The 18545-nt window shown below is 33.7% G+C and overlaps 1 protein-coding gene across 1 annotated transcript in view; it reads left to right on the forward strand.

Annotated features, from left to right (window-relative positions):
• ROBO2 (roundabout guidance receptor 2) overlaps positions 1-17480 on the forward strand; it is a 604209-nt gene extending 586729 nt beyond the window's left edge. The window contains exons 26-30 of the mRNA XM_090275911.1: positions 2635-2817; positions 5036-5209; positions 11369-11641; positions 13470-13670; positions 15341-17480. Coding sequence (XP_090132037.1) covers positions 2635-2817; positions 5036-5209; positions 11369-11641; positions 13470-13670; positions 15341-15342 — 833 coding nt within the window. The 3' untranslated portion in view covers positions 15343-17480. The remainder of the gene's footprint in view (positions 1-2634; positions 2818-5035; positions 5210-11368; positions 11642-13469; positions 13671-15340) is intronic.
• The last annotated feature ends 1065 nt before the right edge of the window (positions 17481-18545 follow it).

Below are 18545 nucleotides of genomic sequence, written 5' to 3' on the forward strand. Positions count from 1 at the left end.
ATTAATATGGGTAAGTATGGATGGAGAAGTCAAAAGAAAAAGTAAGTTGCCACTTAATGTAACGTCATTGTCTTAATTTAAATAAGTATTGATAAATATCAACATTCAAGTTATCAAAGCATAGTCAAGATATATACCAATTAATATATTAACTGTTATTAATATAGTAATAAGATATTACTCCTTTTGGATAATTACATCACTGCTTTCTCTATTGTCCAATTATTGACCAGAATTTATTAATATTATATTTCTTATTTAATATTTTCTATGAGTTCTTATAAGAATATTTGATAACTAAAATAAGGTAATTGCTAGACAATTAATCATGGAATAGAATCTCATTATAATTTATAGTGAATAATGAAAATATTGAAGACATTTAATATGCCCAATGTTAATTGAAATTTCTACTGTGCAGTGTTCCTGTACAAGAGATATGGAAATAAATAAGCGATAGTTTGTCATCTCCAGAGTGTCATTGTCTAGTAGAGGTGACATGTATATACAATAAACTGTAGTTTGTAGAGACCTGATATGCTACTGTACGAATACTGTTTGAAAAACACAGGAAGCAGAGAAATCGATTCTCCTCTAGACAGAGTTGAAGGAGAGGTACAATCAGGGTGATAGAAGAGACGATATTGATTTGGGCTTTAAAATTTGGTAGTGGTTAATAGTTAGTAATAATCCAGAAGTGTGTTAAGTAATGTTATATTGGTGAGGCAGCGGGCCTACACAGGCTGTAGAGGAAATTGGATTGGAAAGGTAGGCTAGGCTAGATACTGAATGATCTCAAATAGCTAGTTTGGATGTGGCATACGCAAATTCGGTAAACCTTTGAATAGAGGAACACACATGTAATAAATGTTTCAGAACATTAATTCAGATAACAATGAGAAAGCTAAGGAACTAGAAGGAAATCAATTAGGAATGAAACTGAAAATGAAGAAGAGGGGATGCTTGCTTGGAGAGTGAGTTTCAAGTAGCTCACACAGATGTCTTCACAGATGTTCAGTAGACATTTAGAAATACAGAAGACAGTTTATAGGAGGGACCCAGACTGAACTTGCACAGGTTTCAAAACTGTCCTCAGTTCTGAGGTTTCATATTCTTTCATGATCTCTGACTGAATCACTTGGATTTTTTTCTTATCTACTGTAACATTATTATATTGCAAAGCCTATTGCATCATTTCTCCTTTCATTTTGGGCTGTTGGTCCTTGACTTGTGATTATTAACTCAGAAATTGTTCTCTCAGAGGAGGCTCAGTTGCTGGTGTTATCTTGGCTTCCTTTCAGTGGCTTGTGTCAAGGGAATTTGTTATGAAAGTAAAAAGTGTATATCTGTGCTTTTGGCAAATAGAATCAAAACTCTATCTTTTTCTGCTACACTTAACACCCTTTTAACTTCTCAGATCATTCTCTGGTTTCTGTTTTCTCTCTCTTGAAAGTGCATGAATCCATGTTATTATATCCGGGCCCCTTGACTAAGAGTACAAATACTTGGTCATGCCAACATTCCTAACTATACTTTTGCCTCTTAAATATTGGAGAAAAGCAGAAAAATCTATGGCACTTGACTTTAATCTTTTGAATGTAAATACGTATTTAGTTTATTTAGAAAGTTTGTTAGCTTTTTATAAATACTTTTTCACTTGTCTTTTTAAAAAAATTACAATAAGCAACATTTGGTACTTTATTGTGTTATAAATTAATGGTATATCGACATAAATTAATGTTGTAATATTGTATTATGTAATAGATTCATGTCTCAGTGTCTAAGAAAATAAATAAAATTGTAAAACACTATGAAAAAGTAAGAATAAAAGTTATTTCTCAGTATCTTCATATTTTGCAGCTCTTTACACATAAAGCTAATATTTTTCATCTATTGCCATGTTTCCTTTTGCAGAAAAATCCATATTAATGCCACTGATATTTTTCATAATGGTTAACTTTCTAAAAAAAAAATTAGTGGTAAAGGGAAAACTGGAGTTAATTAAAAAGCAAATGAAGCATACTGAGCTTTGAAATTATTAGGATTTTTCAAAGATACATTTTTCTTATGTTCTAATTCTATTTACTCTTGTATTACTTATACATTTTAATGAATATTTGCTATGTCCTGCATAATTTAATTTCTACTTTAAAATCTTAAAATAATTCCAGCTTCTTTAAAGTGTAAAAATTTAGATACCATGCAAATTATCATTAGAGTTTGCAATAAATTCAAAATACATTCTCACTGTTTCTTTAACTGAATTCTTGGTGCATTTACCTTAAATACACTAAAAATGTTCTCTGCATTGTAGACTTAAAATATACATAGCAATTATCTTTTGGAAAATGAACATGAAATAATTTTAACAATGTAAGAATGGAATCATATAGAACATATTTTGTTCATGTGTTGCAAACAGATACAAGAAAATTGAGCTTCATTCTTCTACAATAGGAATGTTTTAAAACATGGATGATGCTTGCATGTGGCTAATAAAGTCATGATGATACCAGATTTATCTCAAGGAAGGCTAAGAATTTGAGGCAGCCTACTTGTTTGTTAGCATAGTGTGTACAAACACATGAGCTCTCCCATATCTGCAACTCACTAGACAACTACATTTGTTTTTAGGTTCAATGGTAAATGGATGGGGCTCTGCATCTGATGAGGATCGTAACTTTTCTAGTCGTAGATCTAGTGTAGGTAGCTCCTCAGATGGCTCCATCTTTGCCAGCGGCAGTTTTGCACAAGCACTGGTGGCAGCAGCAGATAAGGCTGGTTTTAGGCTGGAAGGAACCAGACTTACAAGAACAGGTTGGTAGACCCCGAGTCAACACTCTTTGCATGAAAGTCTTGTCCTTTGGATACTGAGCTGTTTCTGTCCTGTCCTTTTTCCTCATTGAGTCTGACTGAAGGGATTTCTGTAATATGTGTGAACACAGTTTGGATGCTCATTGCCAGAATTCTCTTCTGATGCTAGTTTTGTAGAGCCAAGAATGGGCTCCTACTCAACACTTCCCAGCCTTTATTTTCCTTTTCTTTCACAGTTCTGCTGATTAATTGGAATATGCTTCCTTTTTATATTCCAGCAAAGCTGCAACTAAGATTGCCATTAAATTTTCAATAACTCACACTTTGTAAAATTCTCACAGAATTAATAATGTGCCCAGTGATTAAAATTGTTCAGCTTTTATCTCCATTACTTTCCTTTGTCCCATTTCTTTCTGCAAATGCATTTTCTGGGAAGGCTTTCTCAGCATGGGGTGAATGGGTCTAAGACTGTCCATCTAACAGTTCAAACAGCTGATGGTATTATTAGTCACTGGCTGCTCAAATTTTAATCCAATAATTCATTCTTTGTTTTAAAGGATGCTAATAAAAGATACACCCACTGCATTTGCAAGTTGAAAAAAAAAAAAGATGACTACATGTGTGTTGCTCTTTAGCATAATCTAATTTTGGCTTCTGAGAATAATAAGTAATAAAATAAAAGACCATTATGTAATTTTTCATATACCTGATCATTCTTCCAAATAAATGTGAGACTCATTCTAGTAATAGATTTATAATTTGTCATCATTTGTTTTACTGAAACAAGATAATTTTGTCATGATGCATGTTATACATCCTAAATTCATATATAATACTTGTCTAATATATGGATTAAATTTAGCTACCTTACAAAAAACTAATGAAATTCTAAATCCATTTTTCAAAATCTTAATAGTACTCAAATAATAAAGAAAAATGATTTTGACCCTTCATTAAACTCTCGGGTTATAAAAATGAGACTTGGAACATTTTTTGAAATATATATCATCAATATTTTATTTGAGTATGCATTAGGTATCTTCAAATGAAGCACTGCAGAGGTTTATTTTTTATATAGCATCCAGACTAAAATATGTTATAATATAATGGTTATTTGAATTTTCTTGCTTTATAAGGCATTAAGTAAGAAACTTTATGTTGCCTGAGTGTTTCTGTGGCATAGCTATAAACACAGCAGTGAGAAAGTGCAAGGAAACTAATAAATTAGAAAGCATAAGTGCATTTCTTGCATGTATGCTAATAGCTAATAAAACATTAAGCAATATTATGTCACACTGACTTAAGAAAATGTAACTACATGCAATAATTTTGTATTAAATGAAAACATGCACAAGAGAATATATACATGCGCATAAACAAACCCTCTCTTACCAGAATAAATATGATATTAAAATTAAAAGATGCTGAAAATTTATTAACTATCCTTTTTCCCAGAATAAGTTTCCCTGCACATGTACACTAAGCCACAAGAAAAGAACATAGCACATTTCATTTCTCAATGAGAATTTGGAGTCTGCTCACATACAATATTATTTATCAGAAAACACCTACTGCACTTTAGACATACAAAGTGGTTTTAACCTGCTATTTATCCTATGCTGTACACTAATGTTATTGAGTTTCTGCTAAAAGAGGTACTCTTTGTGTATGTGTATGGGTGGTAAGGTCAATTTAATATATGTGTCTGAGCAGACCTTTCATGTAAAAATCAAATGTAATTACTGCAGGACATTTTTCTGCACTCAAAGAGAATTTATGGGGCTCCAAAGGTGAAATTTGATTAAACAAATAAGATAGTACATAATTTTTTCAGAAACAATTTCAATTTTAAGATTTAAAAGCTGCATGAATTTGCAAATTTCTAAGAAAATATTACCAATATTATCAAGATTAAATATAAATATAGTTACATAGTATCACATTTTTGGTTGGTTAATTTAGTTTATATTAATTTATTTTAATTTTCAGTGGGTAGTGTGTTAGTTACTAAAAATTGGATAAGATAAATGCAGCAGGGAATACATTTTTCTATGGAGATGCACCAGTATTTGGTATCTTCAAATGGCACTGCTAGGCAGGTTTACAGAATAGTAAGAACAGAGGTATAAGACAGACAGAATCAGTGTCTTAAAATAACATTCTGTATGCCCCATTCCCTTTGTTTTTGTTTTTTGTTTTGTTTTGTTTTGTTTTGTTTTAGGCAAAGCCTTTACCTCCTCTCAAAGACCTCGACCAACTAGCCCATTTTCTACTGACAGTAACACCAGTGCAGCCCTGAGTCAAAGTCAGAGGCCTAGGCCGACTAAAAAACACAAGGGAGGGCGAATGGACCAACAACCAGCATTGCCTCATCGAAGGGAAGGAATTTCAGATGGTAGGTTTGATTCCTTCTCTCTTCTATCCTCACTGAAGAGATACTCTGTGCCATCATTGATTTAGACTGAAGTAGCTATGGTAGATTAGGCATTGCCTCATTATATAACAAGGCAGAAAACCTGGCAATATGCTGTTAAGTAAAACACCCTGTTTTTTAACAGTCTGGAATTACATCTATATTACCACGCCCAAAGAATTAGATGCCAAACCACCTTTCAATATTGATTTTTCTGCCTTTATGGCGTTATATTCTATAAGATTAGGGGGAAGAAAACGTACGTAGGATATGCACTTGGTAAGTTGTTGGAACATTTCCTATATTAAATTAAGCTATTTTAGGTGATATTTATTTTTGGTGCTATTTAACTTCTGAAAAAGACTGTGGTTTGCAATTTGTTAATTTTTAGTTTTGTGAATTTTAGGGCAAAAAGCATGTTGCACAGGTCATCTAGTTGATAGACCAGCAAGCTTTTTCGGGTCTAGTTCTGGCTTTAGCAGGCCATGCAGTCATCTGTTACAACTACTCAACCCTGCCATTGATGAGCCAGTGTGGCTATAGAAACAAGTTAGTGAATGAGTGTGACTGATTTCCAATAACACTTTATTGACAAAACAAGCAGCCACTGAGTTTGGCCAATGGTTCAGTTTGCTGATCCATGTCACCCTTTTATTTATGTATAGTATCCATCTTTGACTACTGCTAGTTTCAGGAAACACAATGGAAAATGCCCTTGTTCTATAATGAGTAATTCGTGAGCCCTACAAAGAAGAAATTATTTCCTATATATTCAACTTAATTCTTATATATTTAAGCATAGGAATAAAAATATTTAGTCTGAAGTTTAATTCTAAGGAATATGTAAGATACATTATGTCTTACATAACATTGGACCCAAAGGTAAATTTCTTCCCCCTTCTCAACACTATGCCCTACAAGAACACAGACTTTATCTTGAGATAGTTTTACTAAACATCAAAATGATGATTCTAGCTAGGTTGCACATTGGACCACCTGAGGAGCTCTTAAAATATATCACAGATATTCTGAGTTAATTGTTCTGAGGTAAAATGTAGTTATGAGTATTTTTAAATTCCACAGGTGAATTTAATGTGAAGTAGGCTTTGAGAAGCTATGACCAAGTCCTTAGTGTTCATCTCTGTCTCTTAGACTTAACATTATAGGACAGAATGAGGCTTAGTTGGAAAAGTAGTATTTGTTCTTCATTAGTTTTGGTGGGAGGAGGTGTGTCTAGCAGCTTTTTTGTGCTTTCTATCATCATCTTACAATGTTAAGATTTTAAAGTCAAACATAACTTGTTCCAAGAGCTTTCAGGTTTACTTATAGATCCTGTTTACTTTGAATTCATTGGGAAATATTTCTGTGGAATATGAGGGTTAGGATACAACTGAGATTTTGAGTCTCTATAAGTGAATATCCTGTGGTGAGGAAAATGCTCACGATTGCCCTTCCACCTCAGATGTTCTGAATTATGTGCTTAAAGCAGTCTATAGTGTTGATCTTATTCTCTGAAGAAAAAGGACCACTCTCACTGAGCAGGTAATTACAAAGCTCAGAATTTATGTAATTTTCCTGCTATGAATGTCAGGAAAGAGGAAAAGTCCAGTTATATATTTTTCTGTGTCTTTTTTTCTCAAATTGCTTGAAGGTCATATCCAGAATATGTGGAAGATATAATATATAAATAAATAAAAATAGAAAGGTCTCTCCTTTTTTCCTAGAACACTTTTCTTGCAAGTTTTTGTAGAATGTCTGGTTAAAGCAAGCTATCTCCTGGTCAAAGCATGAACAATATATTGCTTAGCTTCCTGAAACAATGCATAGCTTCTTAACTTATCAAATTTGCCAGCATTCCAAAAAGGGGTTGTGGATTATGTGTTCTGAGTGAATATTTTTTTAGAAGTAGAGATATTGCAAAGGAAATGTCAATTCACATGTATTCCCAAGTGTTTGACCTAAAAACATTTTAGATATGACACAAGGACATTTATTTTGCATGGTACTCCACGGATTTTCCTTATGGATGTGGTATTTTTCAGCAAATGTGTGTGTGTGTGTGTGTGTGTGTGTGTGTATAAATAGTATTTATATGCTACAAATCCATGTATCAGTAATGATTTTATAATATTTGTATCTAAAACCAAATTGTTCTTTTTAGAAAGATTGCTGTTTAGTCACACTTAGCATATAGGCATTTTAAACTAAAACATTTGCATTATTTGCAATAATGTTTTATGAGTATATTCATCAGAGTAATTATTTCTAGCTGCTATAGCAAACAACTTCTGCTCCTCAGTGGCTTGGCACCATAAGAATTTTTTTTCTCACAGACAATGTTTTTATAAAGATCATGTGACTCACCTCTAAGTAGTAATGTAATGATGTATGCTTATTCAGTGTTGCGACACCATTATTTTCAAGATGAGACCTTTATGGTTTCTGAGTGAGAAGACAGAACATGGGTTATTCACTTGGAAGGCTCTATGGCCAGGCCAGCAAGTGGCACATACCACCGCTCTTATTTCTTTGGCAGGAACTTTGTCACATGGCATCAAACTAACTACTAGAGTGGAGAAGTAATTTTTCTGTGTGTTCACTGAGAGGAATTGGAAATGGTGGGAAATGTCAGTCTCTGTTCCAAAGGCTGTGCAAACACCAACACACATGTTAAGGGCTGCTCTTCACCCTTGGACAAAATCTCTCCTAAGCAGGCATTGTTCAATCCAAATCTTCTATTTGCATAAGCCCAAGAGTACCCTGTAAAGCCAATACATTGGCCAATACTGAACAAAAAAGGTAGAACAGGTAGTTCTCTGTCCATCAACTTTTCTTCCTAGATTATCCCCTTCCAAAATGCCCTCCCTCCTCATTCCAAATATCCCGTTCAGATAAGGACTCTTTCACAGACTAGCTTTGACCATTGAGAAAAACAATATACTCATTGAACTCTTCACTCAAATATATATTGAGCTCACACCAAATGATAGTCAACCAAATAGACAAAATTCTCTTCCATCCTGGAGCTTACATTCTGATGGAAGAAGATAGGAAAAGATTAACAAGGCTATATAGGTAAAAAATTTTTAAGTATGCAAAATAGTAGTATCGTGGAGCAAAAATATAGGACAGGAGCTGAGAAATACAAAGGTAGGGGGAGACATCTTTTAAGTACAGTGCTTGGAAAAAATCTTACCAAGTACATGACATTTGAGAAAAGACTGGAAGATTGTAAGGGTAAGAATACTGCAAATATCTGAGAAGTCATTTCAGGAAATGAGAACAGTAAGTGGAGGCCTGAAGCTTATTTGATAATGAGCAAGAGGAGCAGTGTGACTGAAGCAGAGAGAGCAACAAAGTAGACTATGAAGTCAGACAAGTAAATGAGGGCCAGAGTTTGTAGGACCTTTAAGCTACTATAGGGACCTTGGCTCTTAACTTTGAATGGGAAATCACAGGAGGTACACAAATGCAAGGGTATGCATGTGCGTGTGCATGTTAAGGCAAGAGAAGTGACAAGATCTTGCTTTTGTTTTATAAAAATGTCACTCTAGCTGTTTTGTTGAGATAGACTGGATGGGCTTCATGTGGAAGCGCAGAAACCATGTAGGAGGTTGTAGGAGATATAGAGGGGTTAGATGCTAGTTGTTCACACCAAGGTAGACTCAGTGAAAGCAATGAGAAAGGTTGAATTCTGGCTATTGTTTAGAGGGAGAGCCCACAGGATTCGTTAATGAAATTAATACAGGCTATAAAACAGGGAAGTCAAAGACTACACTGAAATTTTGGCAAATTTATAGAATAGAATTGCTACTAATTGACATGAGGAACACTACAGAAGAAGCGTATATTGTAGAGGAAGATCTAATGCTCAAGTTGGGTAAGTGAAATATGAGAGACCTACTAAACATATAAATCTATTCAGCGTGGATTTGACTATCTGAGTTGGGAGTTCATGGGAGGAGAGATTCAGGCTGGAGATATATAATTTTTTCATGTCTTTTTTTTAAATCTAAAAAAAATGGATAATAATGGTACGTATATCATTGGACTGTTGTGTGCCTAACAATAGCAAACGCTCAGTAGACCAGTAAGAGACTCTTAGCAAATTGATTTAGTTAAAATAAATCAACCTAGAAATGAATAATAAATTTAATTTAAGTAAATATATTTGATTGCATACATTTTTTTTTCCACAGCCATTCTCAATTCCATCTTTTTTCCAATTTGTTTATTTCAATGTGTATTCAATGTTCTTTCTTTTTAGAGTATACAAATGCCAAGGATATTAATTATGTAGCTGTATAATTTCAGGTTAAATTAAATAGTAATCAGAAATTTAGCTAACATAAGCAGATTCCAGTTTGGCCATTTTTAAAATTAAGTTGCTCTGATGGAGAATAAAAATCAATAACAAGATATGTTATTTTGGAAGAAATTACAATAATTTCTCTCCTACTGGCATTCCTGAATCTAATAACTCAAATTAAGTAATTAATTTGCATTTGTAATAATACATACTGAAGGAAGTCAGTTTTGAAATATAGGAAATACCAAAGTCTTTGGTGGATTATTCAACAAACAGATATCTCAATATTAGATTAACTCTTCCTTTTGGAAAAAAGATCGCAAATGCAACTTGATTCTCCCAGACAGAAACCCTATCCCCTTCAATAATTAGTAATTCATAATCTAGCAAGAGGACATACATAAGAAATAAAAACACTGCTCCAACATAGTAGCTTCCTGAGCAGATGCTGAGTAGATCATCGTTATCAGTTCAGTGGAGGACAATATTATTTTGCTCATAGAGTGTAAAGTTTCTTAAGAAAGTCTTTAAAAGGAGCAGCCCTACCTTTCCTTAAAGAATCTACCTTTTGTCCCAAAAAATTATACTTTTCTCTTTTAAATTTTACAAACAATATTATTAGAAACTAGCACAATTATAAAAATGGTATGAGAAATAATTACCTAATTATGTACAATATCCTCTATAATAAAAAATATGCATATTATATATAATATTTGGTCTTTATGAACAAATAATATAATACTGATAGTCTAAGAATGAACAAAGAAATTTTAATAGCATGCTAGAAAAATATAAAAGAAAATAATCCAAAAGAATGTTTAAAATGTTTAGAAGACTTCAAATACTTTGACAAAATAATTTCAGAAATAATGTAATAGTATAAGTAGTATAACAGAACAATTATCATACTTAAAGAAATATGAAAAAAGGGACTATGATATCACAGTTGAAGACATTAAAATATAAAGCTAATGACAATCTGGAGAGCTAATAAAAGGAAGATGAAAAATCATCTGAGTATTTGAACTTTTCATTTTTTCATATCTGATATTTAATTTCAAGAGCTTTTCTGAAAAATTATGCCACTACATCTCAGATTTTCATGTACAGTGTCTACTCTGGCACCCTGAAGCATATTCTATCTGTACTCTGAACATTGGTTAACACACATTAAAATTAATACATTGGAAGAATATTACATATTAGTTGTAAGTCATTAGCTAATTCATGAAACGAACAGCTAGCATTGGCTGTCAGACAGAATGTTAATTGCATTTCATAAATGTTAGCTTAACCCTCTATTACTAAATGTGCCACATACATGGGTAAAGGCAGTCATATGTTGCATATGATACGGCGTATAATCCTTAATTTCCCAAGGGCAAAATTTCCTATGGAGATTATCAGGGTAGCTTTTATTCTTCCCAGAGCCTTTTATTAACACAGCTGCTAGAATTTCTAGTCATTTTGTGTCATGATATTTCTACTTTAGGAAGTGGGGGTGGACAACAGATTAAACATGGAGAAACCATAAACTACCCTTTACATCTTATATATTAGCCTCAATGGACAATTGTAAATACTTTCCACATATAATATTTGAATAAAATTAGTTGATTTTATTTCAAAGACACTGTGACCAAAAGATAGCAAAGAGGTTGATACTATGTGTTTCGGATATAAACAATTGGGCTTTTTTTCCCCAAAAATATACCTTTTGCATGGGTGATAACTTTAGCAGGGCAGAGTTTTTTTTCTTCATTTTGAACTAAAACCTGTATTTTTTCATTAAGTTTTAGTCCATTCTAAACATTATTCAAAATTTTTAGATCTTCCACCACCACCAGACCCCCCTCCTGGTCAGGGTTTAAGACAGCAAATAGGCCCGAGCCAGCATGCTGGTAACGTGGAAAACTCAACAGAGAGAAAAGGAAGCTCTCTGGAGAGACAACAAGCATCCAACTTAGAAGACGCAAAGAGCTCACTGGATTGTCCAGCTAGACCATCCCTAGAGTGGCAGCGACAAACCCAGGAATGGATTAACTCCACAGAACGCCAAGAAGATATACGGAAAGCCCTACACAAACAAAGTGTTGGACCAGGTGTGTTCTGCACAGTCCCAAGAAAGTGTGGACTTTTACCATCTTTTTTTCCACCAGGTATTTTAGGAGTGGCAATTGTTTCAGGGCATCTGACGTACATTTGTCTTGAAATCACTATCTGAAGTTGGAATTCCTCAACAGAGTGTGCCAGCACTTCCGTTAAGACCGATCCCAATGGACATCATTCCTCAAGTTAACTCTGCCTGGGATCTTCGAGCCCAGAGAGCCCCAACCTCCCATCTGTGGTGCCCAGGAGACAATTGGGCTTTTTTGCCTTTTAATATTTATATTGAGTACTTTTAAGGCCACAAAATTTCATCTTTATGTCCATTTAAACTTTGCCTTCGATCACTTTCTTCATTTTGACTGAAGTAATTAGTCATTTTGAAAGGAGAACTCACTTCAGTCAAATTGCTGAATTAATTGAAATAACAAATAAAGTTGCAAATAAATGCCCAGTCCCAGAATCTTCATGGTTAGAAGAGGTTAAACCAGGCCTACGCTTTCTCTAAATGATAACATTTAGTTGATTACAATTTAATGGGGAATGTTTTTATTTATAAATCAAGCTTCCTAGAAATATCACAAAATAATTTCATGGTTCGTGGTTGGATGTTTTTTCTTTTGGGGGTGGTGGTGGTTGAGCCCATTACAGAAATGCATTTTCTGGAATATCTCATCTTATGTCAGGATTCCCTGAGTATTAAAACACACACACACACACAGACAAAACATTTGAAATAGTGTCCTTATACATTTCATTTATTCATTTAGACTGAATCAATTCTAGATATGTCCTCTACCCATGCACTTTCAATAATTATATTTTGTCACAACATGGTTTTAGAAATATAATTTATGTAATGGCATAAAAGTTGACAATATTAATGTATAAGTTTAGTGAAACATTTAAGAATGTTCATCATTAAGACTGTAAAAGAAAAATCATGTGATCTTTGTCATTAAGCATCATCTAAGGACAGAAATACAAAATTCAGTCAGCATTTTTTAAATCATATAACCACAGTAATGATAGTCAATACTTGGAAAGAAAGAGAAAAAGAAAAAATAAAGGGGGTTGGAGAAGGAAGAAAGGGAAGAAAAAAAGAATGAAGAAGGGAGGGAAAGAGGGAAGGAAGGATGGGAGAGGGGAAAGGAAGAAAGGAAGGAAGAATGAAAGAAAAAGTATTTCAAAGTATTAAGTATTTAGTTATGCACATCATGAGTTATTTTTAGAGAGATGATGTATACAGAGAGGAGACACATTATTTATTAAAATGAATGAGCTTCTTTTTCTCTGTTAAGGAAGGACATAGGCTTTCAAATAATGTACTTCTATCCCAAGAAGCAACAGAAATTTAAGAAGCCTATTTTAACAGTTAATATATAGTTCTTTATATAAACTGAGAAAAATGTTGCCATAATTTAAAACCAAAACCAGTTTTTTCTACCTTAATAGAAACATTAAATTGGAGCTTCCACTGAACTCCAGAAATTATTCTCAGAAATGCTTTAGTTAAATAATAAGGTTCATTGTATTCAGGTCTCTTTATAATATCTTTACATTTTGTAAATGATACATAACATTGTATATGTATTCCAGTATCTTTTAATTTAATTCTGCTTCAGTTCCTATCAGGAAATGCTGCTTGCACATGAAAATTCCTTTGAATTTGGGGCCTTACTAAATTTCATATTTTTAATTTTCCTAAAGAGGAAAATTTAGCTGTCGTGAGCTAAATATTTCAAGTTAAGTTTAGTTTGCCAACATCTTGCTGTTTAACTTAGCCCTTTATATTTCTTTTCTTCCTTCTTTTTTTTTTTCTAGAGGAGACCTTGGTGCCCTACAGCAAGCCTAGCTTCCCATCGCCAGGAGGTCACAGCTCATCAGGAACAGCTTCTTCTAAAGGATCCACTGGACCTAGGAAAGCTGAGGCGTTGAGGGGTGGCCACCAGCGCAATGCCAGCGACCTTCTTGACATAGGATATATGGGCTCAAATAGTCAAGGACAGTTTCCAGGTGAATTATGTAAGTGCTTTAGGAGGTTTAAAAGTCTATGGTGATCTAGAAGGAATATTGGGGTAATGATGTAGGAGAGGAGAAAGTTTCCTCAACCCTCTTAGCATCCCTGGCTGGGTCTGAAAATTAAACTGGCATAGATTAACAGAAAAAAAAAAGCATACACATTTTATTAATTTTCTACATATACATGGGAACCTTCACAAGAAGGTGAAGACACAAAGAAGTGAAAAGAAGAGGAAACTTTTCTACTTTTTAGAAAAAGAAACAATAAATACGTAAAGAATTGACAAGACAGAGGATTTGAACTAGGGGTAGTAAATGGTGAAAAAGTAACTAGAACAATAGGGGTTAGGATATCAAGGTTGGTGTATATGTACAGGATTCTCAACCCCAACTATTGTGACAAGAATGTCCTTTTCCTCCAGGCACAGGGAGGGAAGCTGTCACATGACAGTATTATGACCTGTTTGAGGGAAGAAGGGGGGGGTCAGAGTGGCCTTCCCTGCTTCTGCTGTTTCCTCAGAAAGATATTCAGTGTACCACTATGCTATATTTGGGGGTAGTACATCCTGAACCCCATCGATAATATTGTCACAATGAAAAAATTCAGAATAGTAGAAAACTTGCTGTACTATGAGAACAATTATTATTTTGAACAGGTTTGGTCATAACATAAATTATTGCTATTTACAACAGTCAAACAGTTCCTCTATTTCAAATTTGATTTATATTATTAAAAAGTTGTCTTAATTTCCGCCCTTTGAGAGTTGTAAAGAATCTCTTTAGGAATTCCATATTTATTTATTTTCTTAATTTGGGGAATCAACCCTCAAAAGTAGATTTTTGATTTTAGTTAATTTTTAATATTTTGAGTATTACCACATAACTTAAAATTAAATTTTTAAATAAGGAACTGACATTGGTACTTAGTATAATTAATCTATTTTCTAAATACAGAATACTCAGCAATAGACTAAGTCAGAATGTTATAGTATGTCATAGTAAAAAGCATTGAACTCTTGTTAATTTCATCAGGAAAGTTACCGGTTTTGCTATGCAAGATCAGAACTATAGTTGCTGAATATATTCAACTGCTTCTTTGAATACAGCTTAAAAACAGTGCTGAGGAACAGCGCTGGGTTTCAGTCTCCTCAACTGCTACCTTAGTTATATGAGAAGAGAAAGTAAACTACTTTCCTAATCTTCTTTTTCTTATCTAAAAAAATTACATTGCTATTATGCTCACATGGCCGACTGGGGGATAACACGAGATAGTGAAAACTAAAAGTACTCTCAAAACTTTAAAATCTTCACTGAAGTGAGTTATTGTCATTTATTACCAGTCTGATTATTAATAAGCTATCTGTATAATTTTTAATTTGATTCATGACTGCTTGGATTTCTCTTTAACTTTTATTTTGGAATAATTACAGACTCACAAAGGTGCAAAAATAGCTCTTGGATTTTAAATTTCCAAATGCTACAGTATTTCTTTTCTTTCTTTCTGTTCCCATTTCATTTAAGTAAAATTCCTTAAATTCACAAACTCACAGAATCTACTCGATGATTTTATCTTTATTTACTATCTGCTCTCTTTGGTTTGTTACGCTGGTCATGGCAAAAGAATGCTTAGTTTCAGTGCAAACTTACTTTGGGTGTGTTTTCTCTCTTTCTAGAGTAACTGAGAGGAGATGTGCAAAGCTGCTCTGAAGGACCACCAGGTCTAAACTCATGGAAGTGATGACGCTAACCAGTGCAATGAACAATTTCTTTATTTATGTACTATTAAAAGAACTGTAAATGCAATGTAAAGACACACAGCCACACATATCCCACAGATATTTTACTTGTGTTCTTCTCTTAAGTACACCACCCACCTTAACTCTTTCTTGTCAGGAGTATACAAAAAAGAAAGAAAAAAAAGCGCGCCCTCCAGGAAGAAATGGATTTTCCTCTGTATATAATTTCTTTTGTGCATTGCTATGCAAGCTCACTCTTTTTAGCTCTGTTCATATTATTGTCTGTTCTTATTGGTCTGTTGTACTATATGTGAATTAATAGGCTGTGGTGCCATATATTAACTTTTAATTGTGTAACTTTTATGTTTAAATTTTGCACTGCAATTTTATTTGGTGATAAGCACAAATCTCTACTCCTCGTGACATGAAGAAAAAGACTGAATGTGAAGGGAGTTTCTGTACTGTAAGCCAGGTTGGATGATGCTGGTTGTAACCAACCACGTGAGATGGTTTTCGGTTGGGGTATAGAAATAGGAAGATAGGAAGGACAGTGGTGTTGGCGAAGTCTTCTTTCAACATCAGGGACTGAGTCAATAAAAAAAGCAAAAACATGGCTTTTACTATTGACAAAAGCGTGGGTCAAAAGAAGGAACTTTTAGTCTTAAGACTGAATAGGCATTAAAATATACAGGTAGCAAAGATGTACTAAACTTGCTTTAAGAAATAATAAGGAAATTAAAGTTATATTTAGAATCAACTTTACCTGTGGTTGTAATTGACCTATCTGAAAATTACAACAAGCAAAAGGAAATTAAGGTGTTTCACAAGAGCTGTATTTATATTAGTGTTTTTAAAAAGCATTTTCTGAATTACCGTAATTAATCTCTCCAACTCATTAAGTCAGAATATAATACAATGTTCCCCAAGGAAACAAACCAAGTGAACTCTAGAATACCCAGCAAATATTTAAAGAGACAATTTATTATTAGGACATACTCGGGCTGCTTCGAAATACAAAAACTATTGCAATATCTTGTTTCATCTTTCTTAATACATGTACAGTACACACTAGAGGATAGAGCTGCATCACTTCAACTCATTAATTTTAAAAAAATAATTCAGTCTATATGCAATTTTGTGTTTCATTTGATGAAGAAGTGAAGTTTATGCCACCAGATGTATAACCAAACTGTAAGTGTTTAAAAAGCAGTGCTCAGAGTATGTTCAATTCACAGTAAGTAGATTTATTGGCATAAGTATTTCATGGTACACTCAGAAATTGGCTACCAACTAAAATATGTTTGACCCATTTTGAATGAGTAAATTGACAAAAAAGAAAAAATTGAAAAGAAGAAAAATGCATGTTTATACACTTTTTAAATAAAACCAAACCTCGTAAATGGACATTAATAACAGTGCCCTGCCTCATTTGTTTCCACGACTTTGAGAACAAGAATTTCCTGATCACTCATGTATGGTCAAAATGAGTACGACTTTGAACCATGTTAGCTGCTGTACATGTATAGTAAGTCAAGTAGAGGAGAGCTTTCCTGAAATTTCTACTTGTGACATTTCCGCCTGCGGTGCCCACACAATTGTAAATTCTATCTCTAGTTATATTTTCTAATGTTACTTCTATGATGTGTTCAATAGTTGATGCTTTAAAACATATTCAATATTATGATAAGGATCAATTCTAAAATACAGGACCCATTGAATGACAAGTCCTGCTTCATGCATTTTTGGCTCAGTCACCAATTAAATGTCATATTGTTAGAGTAATGACAAAATTAAATATTTTTATCTTTTATATTCTCTGAGACTGCATCAACACAGGCAAGCGCAGAGGAACATAATGTTCTTTATGGGCTCCAACTTCCTCTTGGTGCCATGTACTTCATTTCTTCACTGAGGAGAAAATTCTGAGACACATATAAAACACTTCGCCAACTTTCTCCCATAAGTGTCTAAGTTTTAATGCAGTTTAATTTCTTTGGGACAAATACATTGGGAAAGCTGAGAAGTTTATGCTAAGAATGAGTACATACTTATTCACAACTGCAAGATGTGAGGAATTTAAATTTTTGTTTATGCAATTCCTTCACCTCTTTAAAAACAAAGTTTTGTTCATTTGTATTTCTTCTTTATATTCCTCTATAACACAATTTAGTCTACAACTTTAGCTCATTACCCATATTACACATAGGCTTTGACCTCTGGTAACTGGCAGGTGTACGTAACTAATAAACCATGACTTCAAAAACAGAGTACGAGTATGCAATTGAGATAATATTGGGCAGACATCATATCTTCCTAATTGACTCCAATGCATAAAATTAATTGTCATGGTTAGATTATGTCAACGCAAACCTTATGGTTTCTTGGAATATTCTTTTAGAATACTCCACATTCCCTGTTAAATCTAGTTCTAAATAAATTGCTTGGTCAAATATTGCACACAAAATATCACCCCTCAAATACATACAGAGCACAAAAATAAAAGCTGTGGCTATCCAAATAAATTCAGAAACACACAAAAAATTGTCTTTGTCACCTTCCTATGTGTAAAAACTTTCTAATCCTTATTAATCAAAATATCATTAAAAGAATACAAACATGTATGAGAACTGCCATGATTTTGCAATGTGTAGCCATGAAATGACTGGTTAGGCATTCACTTAGCTGACTCCTCCTCAGGTGTAATCAGAGGCAGGTGCACTTGTGGCTCTCAGAAGGAAATCTGGGTGGCAGAGAGTGTAATCTTATCTTGCACGCACAGACAACACTGCTGTGCAGTCATGACCCATAATCACAGCTTCATTTATAACATACAAGTTTTCCTTTGGGGAAAGGGTCATATGAGTGACCCCACTCAGACATACCTCAGTGTAGGCAGGAAGGGCTGAGCTACCCCTTCCCCAAATTTTTTCCATGCCATATTTAAAGGAAGGTGGGAGAATACAGGGACATAAAAATAATGGATTCCTTCACAGGATTTGAATCCAGTTCAAGGGAGAATATAGGAAAATCAAAATCAATATTGAAACTATCATACAACTGAAGGAGAAAAAAAAAATTGCAACTTTACTTTGCTTTAGGTATCAAAACAGATTAAAAGGTTTTCTATGCCATAGTTTAATGC

Source organism: Furipterus horrens, unplaced genomic scaffold (assembly GCF_987537825.1).
Source record: "Furipterus horrens unplaced genomic scaffold, mFurHor1.1.pri manual_scaffold_1, whole genome shotgun sequence".
Lineage (NCBI taxonomy): Eukaryota > Metazoa > Chordata > Mammalia > Chiroptera > Furipteridae > Furipterus > Furipterus horrens.